Source organism: Peromyscus maniculatus, chromosome 1, assembly GCF_049852395.1.
Source record: "Peromyscus maniculatus bairdii isolate BWxNUB_F1_BW_parent chromosome 1, HU_Pman_BW_mat_3.1, whole genome shotgun sequence".
Taxonomy (NCBI): Eukaryota; Metazoa; Chordata; class Mammalia; order Rodentia; family Cricetidae; genus Peromyscus; species Peromyscus maniculatus.
In genome coordinates, this window is record NC_134852.1 from 12,714,977 (window position 1) to 12,741,560 (window position 26,584).

Sequence of the window (26,584 nt, forward strand, 5' to 3'; positions counted from 1 at the left end):
ATCCGCCGGCCCCGCACTTCAGACCCCCCCTGCAGGGGGAGGCACAGGAAGGGGGGGGCCGGCCAGGGTCGGGCTGGGGAGGGGGGGCCGCGCAGCCCCCCCGGCCATGCTGACTCCAGGGGCCTGACCCCCCCGGCAGCCCCCCCTCCCCCAGCTCTGCGGCCCACCGACCGGGGGGGCCAGCCCAGCCCCCTGGGGACCCCCGGAGAAGTGGGGAATAGCCGGGGGGGCCGGGACGGAGGTGTCGCCGGCCCCCACCGGAGGAACGGGGCCACGGGCCGCAGGGGGGGCGGCCGGGGGACCGGTCGGGCCGGGACCAAGGGCACCATGTCGTCCGGGTCCAAGGAGGGTGGCGGGGGCTCCCCCGCCTACCACCTCCCACACCCACACCCACCCCAGCACGCCCAATATGTGGGCCCCTATCGGCTGGAGAAGACGCTGGGCAAAGGACAGACAGGTGAGCCTGGAATCTGAGCGGACACCTGGGGCGGGGGCGGGGTGCAGGAGGGGGCAGAAGGCGGGACCACGGGTATTTAAAGGGCAGACCCCGGGGTCCCTCATGGGAAAGGGGCTTGGGTCCTGAGTTCCAAGTGCCCGCGGTGTGCGGATGTAGGGACTCCGACTCTGGGGGCCTCGAGAGGGCAGGGGTCTGGGACTTGTGGGTCCGAGGGAGAAGTAGGGGTCCGGACTCCTGTCGGGGCAGATGTTGGAGGGGCTCCAGGGGCGGTGGGGAAGTAGGCCCGCTGCGGGTGTGGGGCCCCGGCTGATTCTGCACGCTGAGGCAGGCGGGTGCTGCTGCAGTAGAGCCGCAGGCAGGGTGGAGGTGCGGGCAGGGTGGAGGTGCGTCCACCCTGAGAGAGGCTGCTTTCCTCTTCTCAAGCTCAGGAGGGGCCCCCTGCGCTCGGGGCAGCCAGCTGGAGCCCTGGGGTGTGAGGTCGACCGCATTCTCCCCATTCTGCACAGCGTGGAAACAGGATGGAGAGGCGGGCTCTAGGAAGCTCGGCTCCCAGGAGTGGCCCCGGAAAGCAGGGTTGTGTTTGATGACTGTGGCCGCAACCACCTCCTTCTGGGTGGTGGGTGGAGGTGAACCAGGAGCCGACCTCTGGTGTCCCAGGCTGTGCGTCCCAGGCCCCTGTGAAGCCGAGCGCCAGGCCTGAGATAGGAAGGGGAAGTCAGACTGTACATCTTGGTAGTAAGAGTGTGAAGTGTTGTTGACCTCAATTCATGAACTATGGAAGGAGGGAGGGGTCAGGAGCCTGGACTGCTGGGTCTCAGGGAGGAGGGCTGGGGCCAAGACTCCTGGGACTGAGAAGGTGGTACATATCCGAGCTCTGGTTGCTTAAATCGTTGAGTTAAGGACTCCCAGGAATAGGTAGGGTTTCCTGAGGGGGGGGGGGGGCTTGGAATTTGCATGCTGTTGACCATGGCAGCTACTTTTTAAGAGTTAAAAAAAGATAATTGAAGGTTTGAGGTTTGGAAGGAGGTGAGGATGGGGAGGCTTGGGAAAGAAGAAAACTTGAGAGTGTGTTCTCTGTGAGATTATGGGGTTTCTAAGTCTGAAAGGCAGAGATTTCAAGGGAGTGATGGGTTGGTTGAGAGAGCAAGGAGACAGATTGGGAGAAAGAAAATCTGGAAAGATGAAGTTGGGCCGGAGAGTCAGCGTGGAAGCTGGGGGAGGGAGGCCACTGGTAAAGGGGTAGGCCGAGGGTGGACAGTCAGCCGGAAGGAGGGGGCCTTGAGGAGTGATTGACAACTTAAGACCTGGGAGGAGATCCAGGAGAACACTCCATATTTATTTAAAATCTGACCTCCAGGGCTGGTGAAACTTGGGGTCCACTGCATCACGGGCCAGAAGGTTGCCGTCAAGATCGTGAACAGGGAGAAGTTGTCGGAATCGGTGCTGATGAAGGTGCGTGTGCATAAGAAGAATGTGTCTGTGGCCGGAGTACCCTTTGGTGCTGAGGGTGAGGCAGGGAGGTCGTGCTGACCCCTTCTCTCGTGTCCGTGGCCCCTCAGGTGGAGCGGGAGATTGCCATCCTGAAGCTCATCGAACATCCCCACGTGCTCAAGCTCCATGACGTCTACGAGAACAAGAAATATTTGTAGGTATTTATAGACGCCCAGCCCCTCCATTCTCCCTCCCCGCGTTATTATTCCAGAAACAGGACCTAATGTAGCCTGGCAAAACTCAACCGATAGAGTGCTTCTGTAGAAAGCAGGGAGCCCCGAGTTCGACCCCCAGCACCGCATAAACTGGATGTGACAGCAGCACACGTGTGTAATCCCAGCTCTAGTGAGGTGAGGCAGGAGTATCAGAAGTTCAAGGTCGTCCTCAACTACATAGCTGTGTTGTTGGAGGCCAGTATGAGCTGCAGGTGAAGGTGACCTGGTCCAGTCCCTTCCCTTGGTTACAGCAACACCTGCAATTCACACTCCAGCCTGATATAGGACCAGAGTGGCCCTTAGTGGGGACAGAGGCGGAGCCTCTCACTACTGCCTTCCTGCCTCAGCCTCCTAAGTAAATGAGATTACCAGTCTGCACCGAGCCCAGCTAACTGCCTCTTCCTCCCTGAGGCAGTTAGAGTTAGCACTAGCCTAGTAAAGCCTGAAGGAGCCTTCCAAATTCCCACTCTGGGACATCTGAGATCTCTCCTATCCTGGCATCACCTCCGATGCCAGGGCTAGCCACCCCAACAATGGACCTCCTCTGGGAGTCCTGAGTCAGTATCACAGACTCCTTTACCATCCAGTTAAGATGGGGGTGGGGGTGGGGGGGTCAGCTGTCTGGGCATCAGAGAATGACTCTTTGTCCAGACTCTGGTGGCCCAGAGAACAGCTGGACTGGACAGCAGGAGAGGGGACAGGCCTCACGCTCCCCCCACCCCCTTAACCTACATCCCCAGGGTGTAGGATGAAGCCACTCCAACAACCATCAGGTTGGTGGGACGGGTTTCCCCAGGCTGGAAGCCGTGCCTGGCCCCGGGGTCTCATGGGAGTTGTAGTCCTTAGGCTTGCCAGGTGTGGAGGGAAGGGGAAGTCATCGTCTCCAAAGTTGATGTTCCCACTCCCACTCATCATCAGGGCTGAGGGAGGGCTCACGAGGGTTTGTGCTTCACATGGGAATCTAGCCGTCCAACGTCTCAGACACCGAGTTTTTGTTTCCCGGGAGCTGATAGGAGCTGGAGGTCTAATCCTTCAGAGCCTGATGGGATTTGGAGTCTCTAGAATCCAGGTGGCTGATGGGAATTGGGACTCTCTATGTCCCGGAGGCTTATGGGAAGTGGGAGGGGTTTTTGCTTTGTTTTGTTTGGTGGTTTTTTTTTTTTTATAAACTTCTTTGAATTAATGGGAGTTGTAGTTTCTCTTTGGTGTACACTGTAATTGTTACTGCCCAAGAAGGAACGGAGAACTTGGGTCTATTCAAGTCACAGGCTTGGGAGAATCAGAGGCTTGGCCTGGGGGAATGTGCTAATGAGAATAGGCTCTTTATTTCCCAGAGTTCCATGGTAATTGTGGTTTCTGACCTCAGGTGCCAATGGAGTTGCTGTATCTCCAAAAACAACCAAAAGTTTCCCTGGGAATCTATGCTACCCGGGAGGGACTAGTGGGAATAGAGTTTTGGTTTCCTAGAGACGCGTGGATATTGGAATCACTTCTCCTAGAGGCGTGTGGCAATCGGGCCTCTTTCCCAGGTCCTCGTAGCAGTTGCAATGTCTTCCTTGCGGAGACTGGTAGGAATTGGGGCTTCACTGTCTTCAGTAAAGGGAGAGCAGGCCTTGGCCCTTCGCGGGCCCCTTCCAGCCCTCTGCCCCGTCTGTGTCTTCCAGATACCTGGTTCTGGAGCATGTTTCTGGTGGTGAGCTGTTTGACTACCTGGTAAAAAAAGGGAGGCTGACGCCCAAGGAGGCCCGGAAGTTCTTCCGACAGATCGTGTCAGCGCTGGACTTCTGCCACAGCTACTCCATCTGGTGAGGGGACAGCTGGAGGGGGAGATGGCTGAGGGTGGCCAGGAGGCAGGTCCCTGCAACCACGTGGAGGGCTGAGCAGAAACCAGTGTGGTTAGCCCTCAACCCTAACCTTTTTAAAATTCCTGGTATTGTAACTCAGACCATACCATTTACCCTTTTGAAGAAGTGTTCAGTTTCGTGGTTTTAAATACACTTTCAGTCTTGTGCGTGGTTGCTATGTAATTTTAGAACTTTTTTTTTATAAGTGTGTGTGTGTGTGTGTGTGTGTGTGTAGTTTGAGGCTTGCGTACACTAGGCGTGCACTACCATTTGCCATATATCCCCGGCCTTTTTCTTTCTTTCTTTTTTTCTGTGTGTGCGAGAGAGAAACCAGGTTTCTTATAACACCTCTATATGTAGACTATGTAGACTAGCCTGCCCACAAACTCATTGCGATCCTCCTGACTCAGCCTCCTGTGTACTGAGATTACAGATGTGTACCACCACATGCCTCTGTATTTGGTATTTTTTACATTTTATTTTTTACTAGTGTGTGTGAGAGAGAGTGTGTACACATGTGTGCAACAGTGCACGTGGAGGTCAGAGGACAACTTTCAGGATCCTGTTCTCTCCCCTTTGTGGGTCCTGGGGAATCAAACTGAGGTCATCAGGCTTGGAGGCGAGTGCCTTTACCCCCTGAAACATCTTGCCAGCACTCTGTCCTTTTTAAAACCAACTCACAGTCACCAAGATGGTATCCTATGGTTTCTTCTAGAAGTTGTACAGTTTTATCTCTTGCATCTAATCCTGGGGTCCCTTTCAAGTTAATTTCAAACCTTTCAAGTGTTTGATGTGAGGTAAGAATTGCAGTTCATGTTTTTGACATATGAATAACCCTGCAAAGAGATATTTCTTCTCCTCAATGACTTCAGCCTAGACAAGATACAATGTGTGCTGCATTTAGGGTGAGAAGTACACACCTGTAATCCTAGCGCTCAGGAGACAGAGGCAGGAGCATCATTGAGAGTTCAACACCAGCCAGGGCTCCATAGAAAGACTCTCTCTTGCCAGGCATGGTGGCACACACCTTCAATCCCAGCACTTGGGAGGCAGAGGCAGGTGGATCTCTGAGTTTGAGGCCAATCAGGTCTACAAAATGAGTTCCAGGACAGCCAGGACTATTATACAGAGAAACCCTGTCTCAAACCTGTGTCGTCCCCCGCCCCAAGAGAAAAATACTGTTTTCAAAAACAGGGTGGGGTGTGGCTAAAGAGATGACTGAGTGGTTAGAATGTAATAGTCTTCGACAGGATCCAAGTTCAAGTCCCACCACTCATATCTAAAGTCTCACAACTGCCTGTAACTCCAGCTCCAGAAAGATGAGATATCTCTAGCTTCACCAGACACCTGAAGCCACACACACACTTAAAAATCAAATCTTTTTAAAAGGCACCTAAACTCAGGCTATTTAAATTAAGTTCACCTTTTTGAGTAGCCAGGATATCAAGACTGGCAGTGAAGACTGTTGCCTGTAGGGGGCAATATTCAACATACTGTGTGCGACCCACTTACTGACCGCTCCAAATAGAAACTGCAGAATCCTACAGCCCCACCTCCCTCCAGATTTGACCCTTAAATCTTGAGGAGTTTGATCCAGGAGTATAAATGTCCTGAGGAAGGAACCAGTTACCTGCTTTGAGTGGCAGGGTTTTGTTTTGTTAATTACTTGAAACCTGTTGTAATGTACGCCTTTAGTCCCAGCACTCAGGAGGCAGAGGCAGGTCGATCTCTGTGAGTTCCAAGACTGCCAGAGCTGCATAGAGAGACCCTGCCTCAAAAAAATTAAGAAGTTAAAAAAATTACTTGATATTCCCCCTCAAATAATGATAACAATAACAGCAATAATAGTAATTAATAATAATAATATCTGGGTATGGTGGTACACGCCTTTAATCACAGCACTTGGGAGGCAGGTAGGTCTCTGTGAGTTCAAGGCCAGCCTGGTCTACAGAGTAAGTTCCAAGATAGCCAGGGATACACAGAGAAACCCTGTTTTGAAAATTTAAAAAAAAAAAAAATTACTTGACATGGAAATTTTTATTTTTATATTTATTGGGGGTATTAAGTAAGACAGAGTCTCATGGTGTAGCCCAGATTGGCCTTGAACTCATATCAGTCCTCCTTTCTTGGCCTCCAGAGTGCTAGAATTACAGATATGACACTCCATACCTCACTATTTTGTTTTGTTTTTTTCAAGACAGGGTTTCTCTGTGTAGCCCTGGCTGTCCTGGAACTCACTCTGTAGACCAGGCTGGCCTCAAACTCAGAGATCCGCCTGCCTCTGCCTTCCAAGTGCTGGGATTAAAAGCGTGCACCACTACCACCTGGCACCTAGCTGTATTTTTACATTACTCTTTTTTTCAAAAACATTTATTTATTTAAGGGGAGGCACAAGTGCCATGACCCACATGTAGAGGTCAGAAGACAATATTCGGGTTCTTCATGTAGCTTCTAGAGCTTAAACTCAGGTCATCAGCATTGACAGCAAGGACCGTTACCTCCTGAGCTATCTCAATGGCCCAATTTTTATATTTCTAATAACCAGTTCATTGTGGATGTGGTGGTACATACCTCTGGAGGCAGGGACAGGTAGTCTCCATGAGTTCCAGGCCAGCCCAGGGCAACATAGTGAGATCCTGCCTCAAGAAATACATAAGTAGGCCAGGAGGCGGTGGCGCACACCCTTAATCCCAGCACTCGGGAGGCAGAGCCAGGTGGATCTCTGTGAGTTCGAGGCCAGCCTGGGCTACAGAGTGAGTTCCAGGAAAGGCTCCAAAACTACACAGAGAAACCCAGTCTCCAGGAAAAACTAAAAAGAAAAGGAATACATAAGTAAATTTTAAATTGGGGCTGTAGAGATGGATCAGTGAGTATGAGCACTGGCTGCCCTTTAAGACCTGGTTCTAATTTCCTGCGTTACCTCTCCAGCTCCAGACATTCACAGGGTGCCAGTACATACCTGCAGGAAAGCCCTGGCAGGGGCTGTCCACACGGCTCAGCGGGGACGAGAGCTTGCATTGGTGCAAGCTCAGGAGGCCTTGAGAGGCAGAAGGCTCCCTGGCATTGGCTGGGCAGCCAGGCTAGCCATGCTGATGAGCTCCAGAGACAGCGAGAGACCCTGCCTCAAAATGCACAGTGGAGAGCGGCTGAGGCAGGCACTCGATGTCAACTTCCGGCTTTCACATGCACGCACATACCTATGTCCACGCCCATACACAAAAGAGCAGTAGAGTCAGGCACAGTGATGATATATGCCTGTAATCCCAGTACCTGAGAGAGGAAGGCGGAAGCATTGACTCAAGTTTGGAGTCAACTTGAGCTACATATCTAGACATTATAGTATGTCTCTCTCTCTCTCTCTCTCTCTCTCACACACACACACACACACACATACATCAAAGGCATCCTCAACTATATAATATCAGTACGAGGCTAGCCTCAGCTACATTGACACCTTGCCTTCAAAAAATACAAGAAGTGCCAGGCAGTGGTGGCACACACCTTTAATCCCAGCACTCAGGAGGCAGAGGCAGGTGGATCTCTGTGAGTTCGAGGCCAGCCTGGGCTACAGAACAAGTTCCAGGATAGCTAGGACTGTTATAGAGAGAAACCTTGTCTCAGAAAAACAAACAAACAAACAAACAACAACAAAATACTAGAAGTATCTCACTCTAAGAGGTCATAGGTGAGTGAGGACGGCTTCCCTGGGAGCAGCCAAAGCTGAGCTTCACCGGTTTGTCTTAGTCACAGAGACCTGAAGCCAGAGAACCTGCTGCTGGATGAGAAGAACAACATCCGAATCGCAGACTTTGGCATGGCATCCCTGCAGGTGGGGGATAGCCTCCTGGAGACAAGCTGCGGGTGAGTGGGAGGCCCAGGCCCTTCCCCCGAAGTCCCCGGAAGGGTGAGAAGCTGGCCAGGGCTCACACCCTCATACCCCCTCTCTCTTTTTCCTTCTCTTCCTCCAGGTCCCCCCACTATGCATGTCCAGAGGTGATCAAGGTGAGTGAGGGGATAAGGGGAGGGCAAGGGGAGTGGACAGAGTGACCACAGAGATGCCATTGGGATGACACCTTTTGCCTTCCAGGGGGAAAAGTATGATGGCCGCCGGGCAGACATGTGGAGCTGTGGAGTCATCCTGTTTGCCCTGCTTGTGGTAAGGTGCCTTTGGCTGCTACCTCCGTATTTCTGGAACAATGTCACCCAATAGAGTATAGAACCTCATATGTATCCTCGTCTCCAGAGTCACCTCCTAAAGAATGGGTGTGTGTGTGTGTGTGTGTGTGTGTCCTCTCAAATATTTGTAAGCATGTGTGACTGTATGTTTATATATATATGTGTGTATATATTATATATATACACACACATATATATGTGAGTGTGTGTGATTTCTTGAATATATAAAGATGTTTGTGAGAGGGATCTCAAAAATATATATGATCTCCCAAGTGTGTGTGTGTGTGTGTGTGTGTGTGTGTGTGTGTGTGTGTGAGGGTATGTGAGTGTATGGGTGATCTCTTAAATACATGTGTGTGGGGGTGATCCCATTAATGTAAATATATGTGTCTGATCTCTCAAGTATAGGTGTGATCTCCCACATGTGTGTGGATTTATATAGAGAACGGTGATTCTCAACCTTGCCAGTGCTACAGCCCTTGACTATAGTTCCTCATGTTGTGGTGACCCCCAACCATAAAATTTTTGTTGTTGTTGTTGTTGTTTGGTTTTTCGAGACAGGGTTTCTCTGTGTAGCTTTGCGCCTTTCCAGGCTGGCCTCGAACTCACAGAGCTCCGCCTGCCTCTGCCTCCCAAGTGTTGGATTAAAGGCGTGCGCCACCACCGCCGGGCATAAAATTATTTTTGCTGCTGTTTCATAACTGTAACTTTGCTACTGTTGAGAATTGTAAATATCTGTGTTTTCCGATGGTCTTGGGCCACCCCTGTGAAAGTGTCCTTCGACTCCCCCCCGCCCAAAAGAGGGTCCTGTCTCACAGGTTGAGAACCACCACTGATATAGAGAGACAGGCAGTGTCTCATGTCTCCCAGGCTAGCCTTGAACTCATATATAGGCAAGGATGTCTTTGAACTCCTGATTCTCCCAAGTGCTTGGATCACAGGCGTGCACCACCATACTTGGTGTGCGCACTGTTAGGGACTGAACCTGGGGTTTGCGTGCCAGGCCTAGGACGTTCCTCCATCCCTGCGTCCTGTGTTTTACCTCGTGGATATCAAGACTTCTTTTTTTTTTTTTTTTAAGATTTATTTATTTATTGTGTATACAGTGTTCTGCTTGCACGTATGACTGCAGGCCAGAAGAGGGCACCAGATCTCATTACAGATGGTTGTGAGTCACCATGTGGGTGCTGGGAATTGAACTCAGGACCTCTGGAAGAGCAGCCAGTGCTCTGAACCTCTGAGCCATCTCTCCAGCCCTCAAGACTTCTTTAAATCCTCAGCCCCGTGGTCATTTCTCGCAGAAGCTTCCCAAAACCTCCGTCTTTGTCCTCCCTTGACACCCCACACACACACACACACACACACACACCCCGCCCCAGGTCAGATCCTGTGGCAGGTGCTCCTCTTCCCGGCCATGGTAGGGTTGTCAGTATGTATTTTGTTGCATGATTTTTCAAGCCTTATCTCCCTTCCTTGTCTGTCATGAGCTCCTTGAGGTTGGGACCCATATCGGTGGCTTTCATCTTCGTGGGTTTGTTTACTTGACTCATCTCTGAAGACCCAGACTTGGCCTCTCGTAGACCTCCTAATGCAGCATGCATTAATAACTGACTCAAAGCAGGCTTTCTTCTGGGCATGTTTTGTTTTTAAGGTTTATCTTTTATTTATGTGTGTCTGTGTGTGTCCATGGTTGTCTGTGGAACAAAAAGGATGTCAGGTTCCCTGGAGCTGGGGTTAGAGGTGGCTCTGCGTCTTTTAGTGTGGTTGCTGGGAACTGAACCTGGGTCCTCTGGAAGAGCGGTGTGTACTTTTAGCCATCTCTCTAGCACCCTGAGCACACTTTCTGGTTGTTCGTTTTAAAGATTGATTTATTTATTTATTATGTATACAGTAGTCTTCCTGCGTGTATACCTGCAGGCCAGAAGAGGGCACCAGGTCTCATTACAGATGGTTGTGAGCCATCATGTAGTTACTGGGAATTGAACTCAGGACCTCTGGAAGAGCAGCCAGTGCTCTTAACCTCTGCCATCTCTCCAGCCCTGTTTGTTTTTAAGAGTTCTCTCTCTCTCTCTCTCTCTCTCTCTCTCTCTCTCTCTCTCTCCCTCCCTCCCTCCCTCCCTCCCTCCCTCCCTCCCTCCCTCTCTCTCTCTCTCTATCTCTCTCTCTCTCTCTCTTTCTCTCTCGATAGGGTTTCTCTGTGTAGCCCTGGCTATCCCGGAGCTTGCTCTGTAGACCAGGCTAGCCTCAAACTCAGAAAGCTGCCTGCCTCTGCCTCCCAAGTGCTGGAATTAAAGTGTCACCATTGCCCAGCTAAGATTTATTTGTTTTTATTTTATGTATATGAATGTTTTGCCTGCATATATATCTGTGAACTTTGTGCTCACCTGGTGCCTGCGGATGCCAGAGGAGCAGTCTAAATCCCCTAGAACTGGAATTATGGGTAACTATAAGACACCATGTTGATGCTGGGAACCAAACCCAGGTCCTCTGCAAGCCATCTCCCTTGATGCATTTTTTAGGTGTTTTGAGACAGAGTTTCCTGTAACACAGGCTGACCTCAAGCTCACTATATCGCTTCTCTTAAAATCCTGTGCCGTGGGGCTAGAGAGAGATGGCTCAGCAGTTCAGAGCACTGGCTGCTCTTCCAGAGGACCCAATTCCCAGCACCCACGTGGCAGCTCACAGCTGCCTGTAACTCAAGTTCCAGTGGCTCCACCTCCCTCACACAGACATACATGCAGGTCAAACACCAGTGTACATAAAAATAAAATTAAAAAAAAAAAAAAAAAAGAAAGAAATCCTGCGCCTCTTTCCACTGCCCATGCCAGGTGGGTACGGTGCTGGTGGTTGAACCCAGGGCTTGGTGTGGGCAAGGCGAATTCTCTACCGACTGGCCTAGATCTCCAGATCCTTCCTCTCAGGTGTTTGTCATCAAATGGGGAAAAGACAGAGTTTTCAAATCTCTGCTTCCTCATCTTGGACAAGGAAGTCACTCTCTCTCCGTACGCCTGTGTCCTTATGGACACAGTGAGGACAGTTACAGTACCAGCAACTGTGAAGACTTAAACTAGTACTCCCAGTACAGTAAACAGACAAGCCGCAGAAAGCACACTGAAAAACAAGTCAGGGTAATGACAGGTTGACCTTGGTAAGAAGAAGCGGGGAGCAGTGGGGAGAAGGGACCTCGCTGGTTTTCGCCCAGTGCTCCCTAGCTCGCTCTTCACCGTGATTACATAAAAGTGAACTTCCCAGGGTAACGAGGACCAGCTGTGGCGGGCCTGGTATTTTCAGTCTGTCCCAGAGCCTTGCCCAGTCCACAGAGGCCAGAGGCTGAGGCTCACCGCCCACGCATCAGGCGCCAGAGCCAAAGGTGGGTTTTTTGACCCCAAGACCAGCAGCGAGGTGCCCTCTCCCTCCCCGGCTTCCTTCACCCTGCATTCCGTCCACGCACCTTAGGTACGAGGGACGACCGTTTAAAACACTCGGGAAAGCCCTGAGATTCACAGCGTCATCTCCCAAGAGCCCTCCTCCGACTCCTGAGGTCAAACCAGACTCTCCTCTTGCTCTGTCCCCAGTCCTGATGATCACATCACCCCGTTCCAGCCCGTAATGGTTTTCCTTTGTTTCTCCTTGTATTCTCTTATTCTTGCTCTGTTTAAACATTTATGTATTCATTTGTCGTGTGTGTGTGTGTGTGTGTGTGTGTGTGTGTAGGCAGTTCCTTCTTTCACCATGTGGGTTCCAGGGAGGAAACTCTGGTGCATAGGCGTGGTGGCACATGCCTTTACCCAGTGAGTCATTCCATGGCCCTGTTTGAGACAGGTTCTCATATATCGAAGGCCGGCCTTGACCCCATTGTGTAACTGGAGATGACCTTGACTGTGTTTCTACCTCCTGGTACTAGGGTTACAGATATAAGTAGAGTTTTCCTGTCCCGACCACCCAATCCCAAATAATCACTCAGAGGCTTATATTAATTACAGATGCTCCGCCCATAGCTCATGCTTTTTACTTGATAACTCTCACATTTAAATTAACCCATTTCTATTAATCTATGTATTTCCACGCGGCTCGTGGCTTTACCTGTCCTCTAGCATGTCTTGCTTCCTGGGCATCTCTCTGACTCCGCCCTTCCTCGTCCCATCATCCCCACTTTGGCTTGCCCACCCAACTTTATCCTGTTCAGCGACCAGCCAGTCAGCTTGTTTATTAAACCAATACTAGCGACATATATTCACACAGTGTATAGAAGGATTGTTCCACAGCACACAGGAGTCAACTCCATGTTCTGCTGATGCAGGGGTGGGATTGTGCACAGCTTCGTGCATGCTAGACAAGCACACTACTGCATCTGAGCCATATTCCTGGCCATTTTTGGTTTCAGACAGGGTCTTTCTATGTAGGCCAGGCTGGCCTGGAACCATCAGAGGTTGCCTGCCTAAGTCTACCAAGTTCTGGGATTAAAAGTGTGTACCACCACATCAAGCCCTCTTAGTTAGTTAGTCAGTCAGTCAGTTAGTTAGTCAAGCCCTGTTAGTTAGTTAGTTTAGTTAGTTAGTTAGTCAGTTAGTCAAGCCCTCTTAGTTAGTTAGTTGGTTAGTTAGTTAGTTAGTTAGTTAGTTAGAGACAGGGTCTCACTGGTAACCCTGGCTAGCCTAGAAATCACTATGTAGACCAGGCTGGCCTTGAATCCACAGAGATCTAGCTGCCTGTGCCTCCTGAATGCTAAGATTGCACCACGACCAGCCCTCACTTGTTTTATTGGTATACCTATTTATGCATTATTTATTTATGCTGAGATTAAAGGCATGAGCCACCACACCGGGCAGTCTCCTTCTCCTTTACTCTTTCAGACTTGGTCTTGCTATGTAACCCACACTGGAATAAAACTCACTGGGTAGCCCAGGGTGGCCTCATGGCTGCATCAATCCTCCTGCCGTAGCCTCCTGAGGGCTGGGATTACAAGCATGCATCGCCATGTCTGGCAAACACAGTGTGTTAAGTGTAGTGGAACTTCCCACAGCACAGGGGACTGAACCTGGGGACTGGTGTTCAATAGGCAAACACCCTACCACTGAACTCTATCTCCAGATGTTCCTCCTGTCTTTTTTGTTCTGTTTTGTTTTGTTTTCATTTTTCGAGACAGGGTTTCCCTGTGTAGCCCTGGCTGTCCTGGAACTCACTCTGTAGACCAGGCTGGCCTCGAACTCATAGCGATCTGATTTCCTCTGCCTCCCCAGTGCTGGAATCAAAGGCGTGAGCCGCCGCCGCCGCCGCCGCCGCCGCCGCCACCACCACCACCACCACCACCTGGCTGTTCCACCTGTCTTTGGTTGTTTTGTTTGTTTGTTTATTTGAGTCAGGGTCTCACTATGCAGCCCTGGCTAGCCTAGAATTCATTTAGTAGACCATGCTGGCCGCAGACTTGCAGTGGTGGGTTTTGTTTGTGTTTTTAGAGACACACTTCCCCCTTGCAAGCCTCTACTACATATTACACACTGGGCAGCCCTTTGCCAAACTGCTGAGTTCCTTGTGTCTTCATTTCCCCATCAAAAGTGAGGAGTATGGGCTGGAGAGATGGCTCAGTGGCTAAGAGCACTTACTGCTCCTCCAAGAGGACCTGAGTTCAATTCCCTATACCCACATCCGCCAGTTCACAACAGTCTGTAAGTTCAGCTCCAAGGGATCTGGCTTCCAAAAGCACTTGTTTGTATACATGTAGCGCACACACATGCACCTAAGTAAAAGTAATTTTTTTAAGGGAGAATTATTTTGTTTTGTTTCTGTGATTTTTGTTTGTTTTGTTTTGTTTTGTTTTTTTAATGTGGTTTCTGTTTGTGGCAGGGTGTTATGTCACCCAAGCTGGCCCTGAACTCACTATGTAACTGAAGATGACCTTAAACTTCTGACCCTCCAGCCACTACCTCCCAAGTTCTGGGATTGTAGGCATGTGCCACTACCCTGGTGTTGGGGATCGAACCCAGGGCTTCATGAATGTTAGGCAAGCACTCCGCCAGCTGGAATACATCTCCAGCCTTGTAGGTGAGGCTATGAAGATTGTCCTACCCCGTCTCGTGCCCATGGTGAGGGTGAGGTGTGTGGGTGCATCAGCAGCACTCGGAACCTCCCCTGGCTAATCCACCTAACGCAGCGGTCCTCAACCTTCCTAACGCTGCGACCCTTTAATGCAGTTCCTCAGGCTGTGGTGACCCCAACCATCAGATTATTTCGCTGCTCCTTCATAACTGTCATTTTGCTACCGTCGTGAGTCATAATGTAAATATCTGTGTTTTCAGATGGTCTTAGGCGACCCCTGTGAGAAAATCGTCCGACCCTCCCAAAGGGTTTGCGACCCGTAGGTTGAGAGCCACTGACCTAAGGGCCTTGGTCATGTCTTGCACAGGGGGCGCTGCCCTTCGATGATGACAACCTGCGCCAGCTGCTGGAGAAGGTGAAACGCGGTGTCTTCCACATGCCGCACTTCATTCCTCCGGACTGCCAGAGCCTCCTGAGGGGTATGATCGAAGTGGAGCCGGAAAAGAGGCTCAGTGTAAGTTGGTGGGGACTGGCAGAAGAGGAACGGTGGGTGGGTGAGATGCCAGAATTCCCAGGGGAGTCGTGGGACGGAACAGTTCCTAGAGCCTGCCTGTCAATCCTTGGATGGAGGCGTTCGCCGGTTACCCTACAGCCCAAGGTCCAGCAAAACCTAAAACTTACAGACTAGAGAGGAAGCAGTCCAAGGTTGGATCGGAGAGTCCCAGGCCTTGGGGATGGCACATGTGCCGATGGGCAGGGGTTGAAAAGGCTGGCACTGTGCACGCAGAAAACTGCCACCCAGAGTCTAAAAATGGTCGTCTGTAGGTGCACGTAACGATATGCTTTACGACCACCAGAGGGAGACATGATATGTCATCCTGCCTCTGGTTGGGGAGGGACCTCCCAGAATCAAGTCTAATTGATTTTATTTAATTGCTCACCCTCTGTGTGTATATGACCTAATTTCTGCTCCTCTGTAACCCACCCCTTTACAGCTGGAGCAAATTCAGAAACATCCCTGGTACCTGTGAGTAAGAGGGAATTGAACCGTTGGGTACCCGAGGGAGGTAGGGCCTCGGGGCCAGAGCAGAGGTGGAGGGCGGGATGCCATGTTGGGTGGGGCAGGATGGGAGGAATTAGTCTCAAACTTATAAGTCCGGGGCAGAAGAGGACAGAGCTGAAGAAAGTGTGTCAGACCAGAGGGAGGAGGGAGCCAGGGGTCCATCTTGAGTCAGAGAGAGAACGAGGGTCTGGACTCCCGTCTGCAGGAGGAGAGCTAAATCCCGATTGCCTGGGTCTCAGGAAGTCAGGCTGGGGACCCCGACTCTCCGGGTCCTGGGAGGAGTAGTCTGGGCCTGGGACCTAAGCCTAGGATGATGAAGGCTCTCTTACGGATGCTGCTTTTCTCCAAAGTGTTTCTGCACCTTTCCAGGGGCGGGAAACACGAACCAGACCCTTGCCTGGAGCCAGCCCCGGGCCGCAGGGTAGCCATGCGGAGCCTGCCTTCCAATGGAGAGCTGGACCCTGACGTTCTGGAGAGCATGGCATCTCTGGGCTGCTTCAGAGACCGCGAGCGGCTGCATCGAGAACTGCGAAGCGAGGAGTAAGAGCGCCCCCAAGATCCTCACCCAGACACCCCCCACTTCACAGGTTGAATGGGTTGTGGCAGTTCCCAAGACTGCCTGCAGGGGGCGTGCCACATCCAGGCTTAGGGAACCAGGCATGGCTTAGAGCTGGTGTGCGCCGGAGCAATTGTGACCTGGAGAGAAATGCGCCGCCGAGCAGGCATGTCGGATGAGGTCTGTGTCAAGTAGAACTTAGGATGTACTTCGTGAGTGTTCCAGCGTTAGCTACTGCTGGGTAAAATTAAGTTGTGATGTGCATTGGCCCCTAGGAAGGCAACCATGCTGAGATGTAGGGAAATGGCATTCTGGGTGAGAGAAGAGAAACAGGACCAGAACACCTGGGTCTGAGAGAGGAGGTCTGCGGCTTGGGCCTGAACACCTGTGATGGGAGGGGTGGGGTCTGGACTTGAACCCTTGGGTCTGGGGACAGATCCACTAGGTGCCCTGACTGCAAGGAACCACAGCAGATGGGAGGGAGCGAGGTCTCGTTCAGACACAAATTTCCTTATTTTACATACTTTTTTTCATTACATTTATTTACATACTTTTTTTCATTATTACATTTATTTACGTGGGGGGGGGGGGCGTGTGTGCCAAGGCATATTCGATTGAAGATCAGAGGATAACTTGGCAGGAGTTCGGTTCTTTCCTTCCACCATGTGGGTCCCAGGGATCCATCTCCGGCTATCAGCCTTTCGTGGCAAGGACCTTCATCCACCTCTCCGGCCCTGGGCGCTGATTTCTGACCTCAGTCCTCCCTGCCTCCCTCTTCCTTGTCTCAGGGAAAACCAGGAAAAGATGATCTATTATTTGCTTTTGGATCGGAAAGAGCGGTATCCCAGCTGTGAAGACCAGGACCTGCCTCCTCGGAATGATGTCGGTGAGACGGCAGATTGGGCGATCGGGATCCTAGGATTCCTGAGGGAGGAGGATGCCGCAGGCCTTGGGAGTCTACGTTTAGACAGCTAGACATTTATGAGAACCTCTCTCTGCTCCGGGCCTCGGTTTGCCCACTGAGGAGGTCGATGCTCTCTCCTTGCAGACCCACCTCGGAAGCGTGTGGATTCTCCCATGCTGAGCCGACACGGGAAGCGGAGGCCAGAGCGGAAGTCCATGGAAGTTCTGAGCATCACAGATGCTGGCAGTGGTGGCTCCCCGGTGCCTACCAGACGGGCCTTAGAGATGGCCCAGCACAGTCAGAGGTGAGAGCCTGTTGTCGCCTCCGGAAGGGTCTTCAGCCCCAGAATATAGAGGGAGCAGAGCATTCTAGACCCTGCTCAACCTCAAGTCTCCCGTGTACCTGGGACAAACCACTGCCCTGCCTGGTCCTCGTTCCCTGGGAGGACATGGAAATGAAGGAACATCTGAACCTTTTGAAGCGCAATTTTTTTTTTAAATTCTGTAAACAGATCCCGCAGCGTCAGTGGAGCCTCCACTGGTCTGTCCTCCAGCCCTCTGAGCAGCCCAAGGGTAAGTCGAGACCCTCAGAGAATTAAGACAGATACAGAGTAGTCAAAAAGACTGAACAGGAAACACAGTTCCATGAGGCATCCTTTACCCCAGAAGTGTCAAAGACCCCATTTCTGCCTTCTTAGGATTGGATTTGTAGTTTATCCGAAGGGTTTAATCATTTACATAAGTTCTTTGAGCACATTCAGTATGTCAGTCTCTGCTTCGCCTGGGCTGGGATACAGAGCCAGTGCCTCAAATCCTGAGCGTGGGTGGGGCTGACTGGACTACAATTCCCAGCATGCCTCGCGGACCTCCCCAGAGAGTCTAAGCAAGCAGTGCTTTCAAAGCGTTCTGGAAGTTGTAGTCCGAACTCATACCAGGTTCCACTCTTCCACAGAGTCCGGTCTTTTCCTTCTCACCGGAGCCAGGAGCTGGAGATGAGGCTAGAGGCGGAGGCTCCCCGACTTCCAAAACACAGACGCTGCCTTCTCGGGGCCCCAGAGGCGGGGGCGCTGGGGAGCAGCCACCGCCCCCCAGTGCCCGTTCCACACCCTTGCCCGGACCACCAGGCTCCCCGCGCTCCTCCGGCGGAACCCCCTTGCACTCACCTCTGCACACGCCTCGAGCCAGCCCTACTGGGACCCCAGGAACGACACCACCGCCCAGTCCAGGCGGTGGCGTCGGGGGAGCCGCCTGGAGAAGTCGTCTCAACTCCATCCGCAACAGTTTCCTGGGCTCCCCTCGCTTCCACCGGCGCAAGATGCAGGGTAGGGGTCTCGGCAGATGCAAGGCTGGAGTTGCCAGCTGCTGAGTTCTAATGTGGGAAGGAGAGGGCTAAATGTCTTGTCCTTCGGGCAATCTCCATGGGGGTCTTCGGGTAGGAAAGAGAGCCATCTTTCCAAGTCCCAAGACAAATTGAGATGATAACGTGTGGAGAGAAGAGGTGGGTTTCCGGAAAGCGGCGATGGGAACAGGTCCTGTATGATGTACTCTGGTCCGTGTACTCTGGGGCTTGAGCCTCACCCTGAGGGGTATGGCCTAACCACTGCCTTTCCTGAAGGGGCCAGATCAGACTGCCTCATTAGGGTTAGCCATTTGAGAGGTGACTTGCACCTACACGGCCCTGGATGATAAATAATAAATATTGACTACTTTCTCTCCCCTCCCTGACCAGTCCCCACCGCTGAGGAGATGTCCAGTTTGACACCAGAATCCTCTCCCGAGTGAGTTCAACAAGGGAAGGAGCTGAGTGGGAACTGAGGGGGTCCGTCTTTTAGCGTCTTCGTGACCCTACTGTTTCTATCCCCTCCACGCAGGCTGGCAAAACGCTCCTGGTTCGGGAACTTCATCTCCTTGGACAAAGAAGAACAAATATTCCTCGTGCTAAAGGACAAACCTCTCAGCAGCATCAAAGCGGACATTGTCCATGCCTTTCTGTCGGTGAGAGCCCTAGCGTCCCCACTGACCACAAAGCTGCACCCCCTACCGCTCTATCCCTGGCCGGATTTGCTTCTGAGACTCATGGGATTTGTAGTTTTCCAGCAAGAGTTGGACTTGGTCAGTATTGGACAGGGAGGCAAGAGCAGACCATTGGGCCCAAAGTGCTGAAATAAGACCCTCAACAACAGTTTCCTGAGTACCAGGGGGAGGATGAGTTGTCGTGCCTCGCCACAAGATCTGAGGGTGGTAGAGGAAAGTCCTTTCTCAGTGGACCTTAACACTTCCTACTTACTGCCAGTCCCACAGTTCTTTCCCCCAGTGGCTGATGGGTGATCTGTCCCTCAGACTCACCCCATCCTTGTATCCTTACCTTCTAGATCCCCAGCCTGAGTCACAGTGTGCTGTCACAGACCAGCTTCAGGGCCGAATACAAGGCCAGCGGTGGCCCCTCCGTCTTCCAGAAGCCTGTCCGCTTCCAGGTGGACATCAGCTCCTCCGAGGGTCCAGAGCCCTCCCCCCGAAGAGATGGCGGTAGTGGAGGTGGCGTCTACTCCGTCACCTTCACTCTCATCTCCGGTGCGTCTCTCCTGACCAGCCTTGGGGTACTCACGATCTCCAAATAGGGTTATCCCCACAGGAGAGCAGCAAGAAAAGGAAATCAGCACAGACTGTGCTGATTCTGTGAGCCCCCCTCCCCACACACACAGGCTTTCCTTTCCCAGTCTTTCCATGGGCGTATATAATGAGAAATCATGTCATTGGTATCAGTAATCACTCGTTTTTTCAAAGGGGAAAAAAGTCTATAGAGTGCTCTGTGTTACTTTTTCATTGTCTATTAGAAGTGTGAGCATGCTAGCCTCCAATATCAGTGCCCTGCCCAGAGCAGACATCACCAGTCTATCTGTGGAGTTCTTTCTGAGCTCATCTGTAGCCTCAGAATTTGAACTCCAGACAGCCATGACCAATCAAGAGTTAGCCTGAGAGAAGAAAATCCACAGGAATGCCTTGCTTTCAAGTCTTGGTTCCTGGGCCTTCATATTGGAAGTATATACATTGGAAGTATATACATATTTGCTCTCTTCGTCACCAGTTTTAATATGTTATGGTCAGGGGATGACTTTACAATGAGTGTGTGTGACGTCAACTGGAGGTCAAAAGTCAGTTTATGGGAATCTCCTACCATGTGATCCCAGGGGTTGAACTCCAGGTTGTCAGGCGTGGCAGCAAGTTGCCATCTTGCCAGCCCATGGTGTGGTGGTGGTGGTATTTGTCTGTCTGTTTCTCTCACTTACTTTTCTATGTTAAAGAAAAAAAAATTTGTTTTTTTTTTGTTTTGTTTTGGTTTTTTGAGACAGGGTTTCTCTGTGTAGTTTTGGCGCCTGTTCTGGAACTCACTCTGTAGACCAGGCTCCGCCTCGAACTCACAGAGATCCTCCTAGCTCTGCCTCCCAAATGCTGGGATTAAAGGTGTGCACCACCACCGCCCAGCTAAGGAAAACATTTTTTATGAATATGAGTATTTTTTCTGCATGTATGTCTGTGCAGTATGTGTGTGCCTCGTGCCCAAGGAAGCTAAAGGAAGCTGTCAGATTCCCTGGGACTGGAGTTACAAGTAGTTGTGAGCCACCACGTGGGTGCTAAGAATCAAACTCAAGCCCTCTGGAAGAGCAGCCAGTGCTCTTAACCACTGAGCCATCTCTCCAGCCCCTCACTTATTTTTCTCACTTTTTTTTTCTCTTCACATCCTTAAGGAAAGTTGAGCAAACAGCAGCATCTATTTAAAGAGAAACCAACACCTATCGCTCCTTATATTAAAATGAAGGTGTCTGGGTGTAACAGTGTTCCTTAGGTGCAGGGCAGAGATCCGTTTGGGAACCAGTTATTGATGCAGGCCCAGCAGAGTCAGAGGAGGACTGTCTTGCTTGACCGAGGGACTTTGCTGCCTCCACTCTGAGTGACCCTGTTTCCTATCTGCCCATCCCCCACCAGGTCCCAGCCGTCGGTTCAAGCGAGTGGTAGAAACCATCCAGGCACAGCTGCTGAGCACTCACGACCAGCCCTCTGTGCAGGCCCTAGCAGGTGGGTGACATCCGGGGTGACCGGGTGCAAACGCTGCTCTCTCTTTGCTTGGCTTGCCCACTTCTTGGACTTTTGGCCAGTGTCTTGCCGAGGCCTCCCCGGCACGGTTGAGAATAGATGTTCCCACAAAAGGCTGGGGTCTCTGAGAAGGGGCTCCTCAGCACCCCCGAGGCTCTTAGAGGACAGTGGCCTCCATGTTGGGAGCAATGGAACATGGTGCCGCAGAGCTGTGGAACTCTGCTCTGTGGGAGATTTCCCAGCCATCCTGGCGTGCCTGGGACTAGGGGCAAGGCATAACCTTTAGGCTAAAACCAGGACAGATAGGATGTATTAGTGGCTCCCTTTACAGGTCCCAAATGTCATTGGAATTGAAGGACATAGTTCTCATCTGGCATCCAGAGGGCAGAGCAGAGGCCAGGCCTCGGGGAGGTGTTATAATTCATCCGGTTTCCATAAGAGACTAACATAAACCGGCTAGGGTTAGCTCAGAGGTAGACTGTTTGCCTAGCAAGGTCCTGGGTTCAATCCCCAACAGAGAAAAAGACAAGCAAAAGACATGATCTGGGTGGCTTTTTAAGTAATAGGAAACTAGGTATGGAGGTGCTTGCCTGTAGTCCCAGCATTCAGGAAACTGAGGCAGGAGGATTGCCACAAACTCAAGGCCATCCTGAGTGACTGGTTCAAGGCCATTTTGGCCACTTCGTAAAACTGTCTCAAGGCAAACAAATGGGGCTGAGGAGGTAGCTCAGTTTTGGCCAGCATGCACTAATCCCAGGGTTCAATCCTGGCACCATGTAAGTGTGTCACACAGCTGTACCGTCAGGCAGCATTAGAATCAGGAGGATCAGAAATTCAAAGTCAGCCAGGCGGTGGTGGCGCACGCCTTTGATCCTAGCATTCAGGAGGCAGAGGCAGGCGGATCTCTATGAGTTCAAGACCAGCCTGGCCTACAGAGGGAGTTCCAAGATAGGCAGAAATACACAGAGAAACCTTGTCTTAAAAAACAAAACAAATAAAGAAAGAAAATCAGGACTGGAGAGATGGCTCAGTGGTTAAGAGCACTGGCTGCTCTTCCAGAGGACCCGGGTTCAATTCCCAGCACCCACATGGCAGCTCACAACTGTCTGTAACTCCAGTTCCAGTGGATCGGACACCCTCACACCGACATACATGCAGGCAAAATACCAATACACATAAATTTTTTAAAATTTTTTAAAAATGAAAGTCAAAGTCATGCTCAGCTATGTATCAAATTTGAGACCAGACAGGAATTTGTGAGACCCTGTCTCGGAAATAAGCAAAAAAAAAAAAAAAAAAAAAAAAATTTAATTTTTTTTTTTTTTACTAGCATTATATTTTATGTGCATGGGTGTTTTTGCCTGCATGTGTGTCTGTGCACCGTGTGCATGCTTGGTGTGTGTGGAGGCCAGCAGAGGGCACCAGAGCCCCCAGAAGTCGAGTTACAGAGGGTTGTGCACTGGAGATTAGATGCAGGTCCTCTGGAAGAGCAGCCAGGGCTCCTAGCCAGGAAGCCATCTCTCCAGCCCAAGAGCTTTTGTTCCCAGACTAGAAGTCCCGGGTCAAGGCAGCGCGACAGATCTTGTGTCTGTCTGGAGCCCATCTCCTCATTCTCGGATGGCCTCTTCTCACTGTGTCTCCTTAGGTTTCCTTTTTTCTTTTTTTCTTTTTTTTTTTTTTTTTTTTTTTTTTTTTTTGGTTTTTCGAGACAGGGTTTTGCTGTGTAGCTTTGCACCTTTCCTGGAACTCACTTGGTTGCCCAGGCTGGCCTCCAACTCACAGAGATCCACCCGGCTCTACCTCCCGAGTGCTGGGATTAAAGGCGTGCGCCACCACCGCCTGGCCCCTTTTTCCTTTTCTTGAAACAGGTTCTCTTCTATCCCAGACTGGCCGCAAGCTCGGTTTGTAGATACAGATGACCTTGACCTCCCCATCCTCCTGCCTCCGTCCCAGCTGCTGGGATGACAGGCGTGCACCACCACCGGTCCAGCGTTCACTGAGGTCTTTGATAATTTCGTGGCACGAAGCCCATATATGAAGGCTCCACCCTAAAAAAAATCTAATCGTCTCCCAGAGGCCCCCATCGATTTAGGGGTGATGATTTCAGCATGTGAATGATGGGGGACACAACATTTAGCCTGTAGTACCAGGGGTGTCTGTCATAGCAACCAAAGGTACAGAGATGAGAATTCTAAGTGAATGAAGCGTTTACAGAGAAAAGCATGCTCCACTGTAGGATGTAAGAAAGGGGCATGCCAGGTCCGTAAGAGTCCAGAGGAATCAGCCTGACACCCCTCTGTCCCCACCCCTATGGAAGGGATCGAGCGCAGAGAATCCGGCAATGAGTACAGCAGACACTGGAGGACACTAGTAGCTTGACTCTTGACAGGGCTCGTCTTGACCCTGGATTCCTTGGCTGCCGTTAATAAATGACCGCAAGCCAGGAGGTGGCGCACGCCTTTAATCCCAGCACTCGGGAGCAGAGGCAGGCGGATCTCTGTGAGTTGGAGGCCAGCCTGGTCTACAAAGTGAGTTCTAGGACACACAGGATACACAGAGAAACCCTGTCTCGAGGGGGGCAAAAAAAGAAGACCTCAAAGTTGGTCCCTGAAACAATACAGATTTTCCATCCTGCTGTCCTGGAGGTGCAGCCCCCAGGCTGACATCAGGGTGTCTTCCCGAGAGCTGTCCTTTCTTGCTCTGCAGCTCCTTCCTTCACCTGTGGCCACATGCTGCAGAGCCAGGAACACTGCTCTGCCCTTGACATGACTGGTTCATTTAAGGACTTGTGTGACTAAACTAGGTCTACCCAGATAATCCCAGGTAGTCTCCCCACCCACAGGGATTATTCTGAGTCACAAGGCATGATCTCAACGTTTTCACAGGTCCCCAGCTTTATGATGTGAATGCCTGTGGGGAATAGCGTTATTCAGCCTACCACAGCCTCCCTGGGGGTCAATTGGCAGGTCTCACAGGGAGAGCAGGAAGATGCCATTGGCTTCGTGTGGGTGGGGACCAGGGACGCTGAAAAACCTTGTAACTCACAGAAAACCTCTCACAGCAGAGTTATTCAGGCCCAGGAGGATTAGTTAAATGACTGGTTGGTGCAACAAAATACCTTACAGGGGCAACTTCAGGAAGTGGGTTTTGGCAAGAGAGCTCAACATCTGAAGGTCCTCCTGAGTTAGGTCCCCGTGACCCACGTGATGGAAAGGAGAGCAAACTGGAGCTGCAGCACACACACACACACACACACACACACACACACACACACACAAAGGAAAATGCTGGGCTGTGGTGGCACACTCAGGAGGCAGAAACAGGTGGATCTCTGTGAGTTCAAGGTCAGCCTGGTCTATAGAGAGAGTTCCAGGACAGCCAGGGCTACACAGAGAAATCGTCTTGAAAAACCAAAAAAAAAAAAAAAAAAAAAAAAGGAGGAAAAGGAAAAGGTTTCTTTTGGCCTGCAGTTCCAGGGGACCGTCCATCAAGGCAGAGAGGACATGGCGGCCCCGCCCATGGAGTGGTGCAGCTCACACTAGGGTGGGTCTTCCCACATTAGTTATCCTACTCCAGACCATCCTTTACAAGCATGCTCAGAGCCTTGTTTCGTGATGGCTCCAGATCCTGTTAACCTAACCTGTGATCCAGTCACTTGGGAGGCTGAGGAAGGAGGATCAGGTGCTCAAGGTCATCCTCTGCCACAGAGTGAGTTCAGGGCCAACCTGAGCTATGTGGGGGTGGGCTAGAGACACGAACCAGCCGTTGAGAACACTTGTTGCTCTTGCAGAAGACCCCAGCGCCTACATGATGACTCATAACCATCCAGAACTCCAGTTCTAGGAGATCTGATGTTCTCTTCTGACCTCAGTGGACACCAGGCATGCACATGGCCCACATCCATGCAGGAAACCACTCATAAAAGAACACCTAAAGGGGTGGGTTGGGGGGCAGAGAAAGGGCTGAGTACATTGTAAGATAAGCAAGCATGAGAGCCTGAGTTTCATCCCCAGAACCCATGAGGAAAAGCCAAGGGTCTGGGGACTTAGCCCAGGGGTAGAGTGCTTGCCTAGTGAGGCAGGGTCCTGTTCTCAGCTCCCGGGGAGAAAGTGTGGCCAGTACTACAGTGTAGCCCTGTAATCCCAGCACCGAGACACAGGGGAGCCCCTAACCAGTCCAACCAATTGGTAAGCTCCAGGTTCAGCGAAAGACCCAAACTCCCCCAGACGGTGCTCTGAGCTCCACTTGTGGGCTGCAGGATGTGTGTGTCCCCACACAAAATAAATGCTTAAAAATGTAACCTTGGAAATAAGATAAACCAAACACAGTGAGCTTTAAGCCCAGTACTCAGACGGCAGAGGCAGGTAGCTCTCTGTACATTCGAGGACAGCCTGGTCTACATAGAGAGTTCTGATGTCGACCTCCGTGTACACACAAAATCGTGTACACACACATGCTAGCCCATGTGTACAAAGTGTGGCCTTCCTCGGGTCAGCAGAACCAGAAGGGTCTGAGACCCCCAAGACAATTCACAGCACTGTGAACTCCATTCCCGTAGAATTACCTAGTTGTAGATAAGGGGTACAGCAGATGTCGACCCTGCGGTTGCCTCTGAGAGCTGAGAAGTTCTTGTGGTGGGCTAGCTTGGACCTCGGAAAGCCACAGGGAACCTGTGGGCCCCCTGTAGGGAAAGGTGGGCTTCCCTATGGCAGCTTTCTCTGGGACTTGAAGTCTCACAGATGGTGGATTTGATCTCTGTTATGATTATTGTTATTACTATTACATTTATTTATTTGTGTATGGGGGAGTGGGCATCATGGTGTACATGTGGAGGCCAGAGGACACCTTGGAGTCTCTCTCCTCCTATGTGGGTCCCAGGGATCAAACTTAGGTCATCAAGCTTGGTGACATGCGCCTTTACCCACTGAGCCATCCTGCCGGCCAACTTTGGTTTCTTGGGGCTGCTGAGACCAGCGGATAGGTTTCAGCAGCCTGTCGGCCCATACAAAACTGCTTCTTCCTTCGCAGACGAGAAGAATGGAGCCCAGACCCGGCCTGCTGGTACCCCACCCCGGAGTCTGCAGCCCCCACCAGGCCGCCCTGACCCTGATCTGAGCAGCTCTCCCCGCCGAGGACCCCCTAAGGACAAGAAGCTCCTGGCCACCAATGGAACCCCTCTACCCTGACCCCAGGGGGCCAGGGAAGGAGGGGCGCCCCCTCCACCCCCCTTCCCTGCCCCCCTACTGTGAATCTGTATATAAGGCCCACGGAGTATGTTGGGGGGGGTACATAAAACTCGGCCTTGCCCTGCAGGGATGGGGCTCCAGGGCCGTGCCCAATGGGGGGAGGTTCTAGGGCAAAACAGGGGGTGGGAGCTGTTTCTATTTATTTATTAATTTATTATTTTATTTATTGATCAGTCTCTGCGGGTGGGGTGGGGGAGGGGTGGGAGCTGGTTGGGGGTGGCTTAGCAGATCCGGACAGGGCCCTCTGTCTCTGTGTCATCCCCGGCCCCCACTCCCCTTCCTGGGCCCCCCCTGCTCCCCACCAGGTCCTTCTTCCTTCCCCTACTACGACCTTCTGTACGGATTTGCTCTCCCGGAAGGAATTCTGGTTTCGCGTGATCCTGCCTGCGTCTGTGTCTGATTCCGCCGGCGGCAACAACAACAACAAAATTAATAAATAGCCTTGATCAGGGATAGCCGGCTTGGCCTTCGCCTCTCAATTCCTGGGGTGCTTCTTCTGGTCACA

The 26,584-nt window shown here is 51.5% G+C and overlaps 1 protein-coding gene across 2 annotated transcripts; it reads left to right on the top strand.

Moving 5' to 3' along the window:
- Brsk1 (BR serine/threonine kinase 1) lies at positions 1-26,534 on the top strand. Of its 2 annotated transcripts, XM_076569679.1 has the most exons (19): positions 1-457; positions 1,815-1,909; positions 2,017-2,102; positions 3,828-3,968; positions 7,752-7,868; positions 7,976-8,009; positions 8,095-8,163; positions 14,587-14,733; positions 15,215-15,246; positions 15,652-15,822; positions 16,627-16,724; positions 16,887-17,046; positions 17,254-17,314; positions 17,694-18,063; positions 18,471-18,519; positions 18,613-18,736; positions 19,114-19,312; positions 20,726-20,815; positions 25,862-26,534. In XM_076569679.1, the coding sequence occupies exons 1-19, from the start codon at positions 328-330 to the stop codon at positions 26,017-26,019; spliced, it is 2,331 nt and encodes a 776-aa protein (XP_076425794.1). In that variant the 5' UTR covers positions 1-327; the 3' UTR covers positions 26,020-26,534. The 2 variants fall into 2 exon arrangements, with proteins under 2 accessions (XP_076425794.1, XP_076425801.1); XM_076569686.1 differs by lacking the exon at positions 1-457 and having other exon boundaries at positions 2,017-2,106.
- Positions 26,535-26,584: the final 50 nt, after the last annotated feature.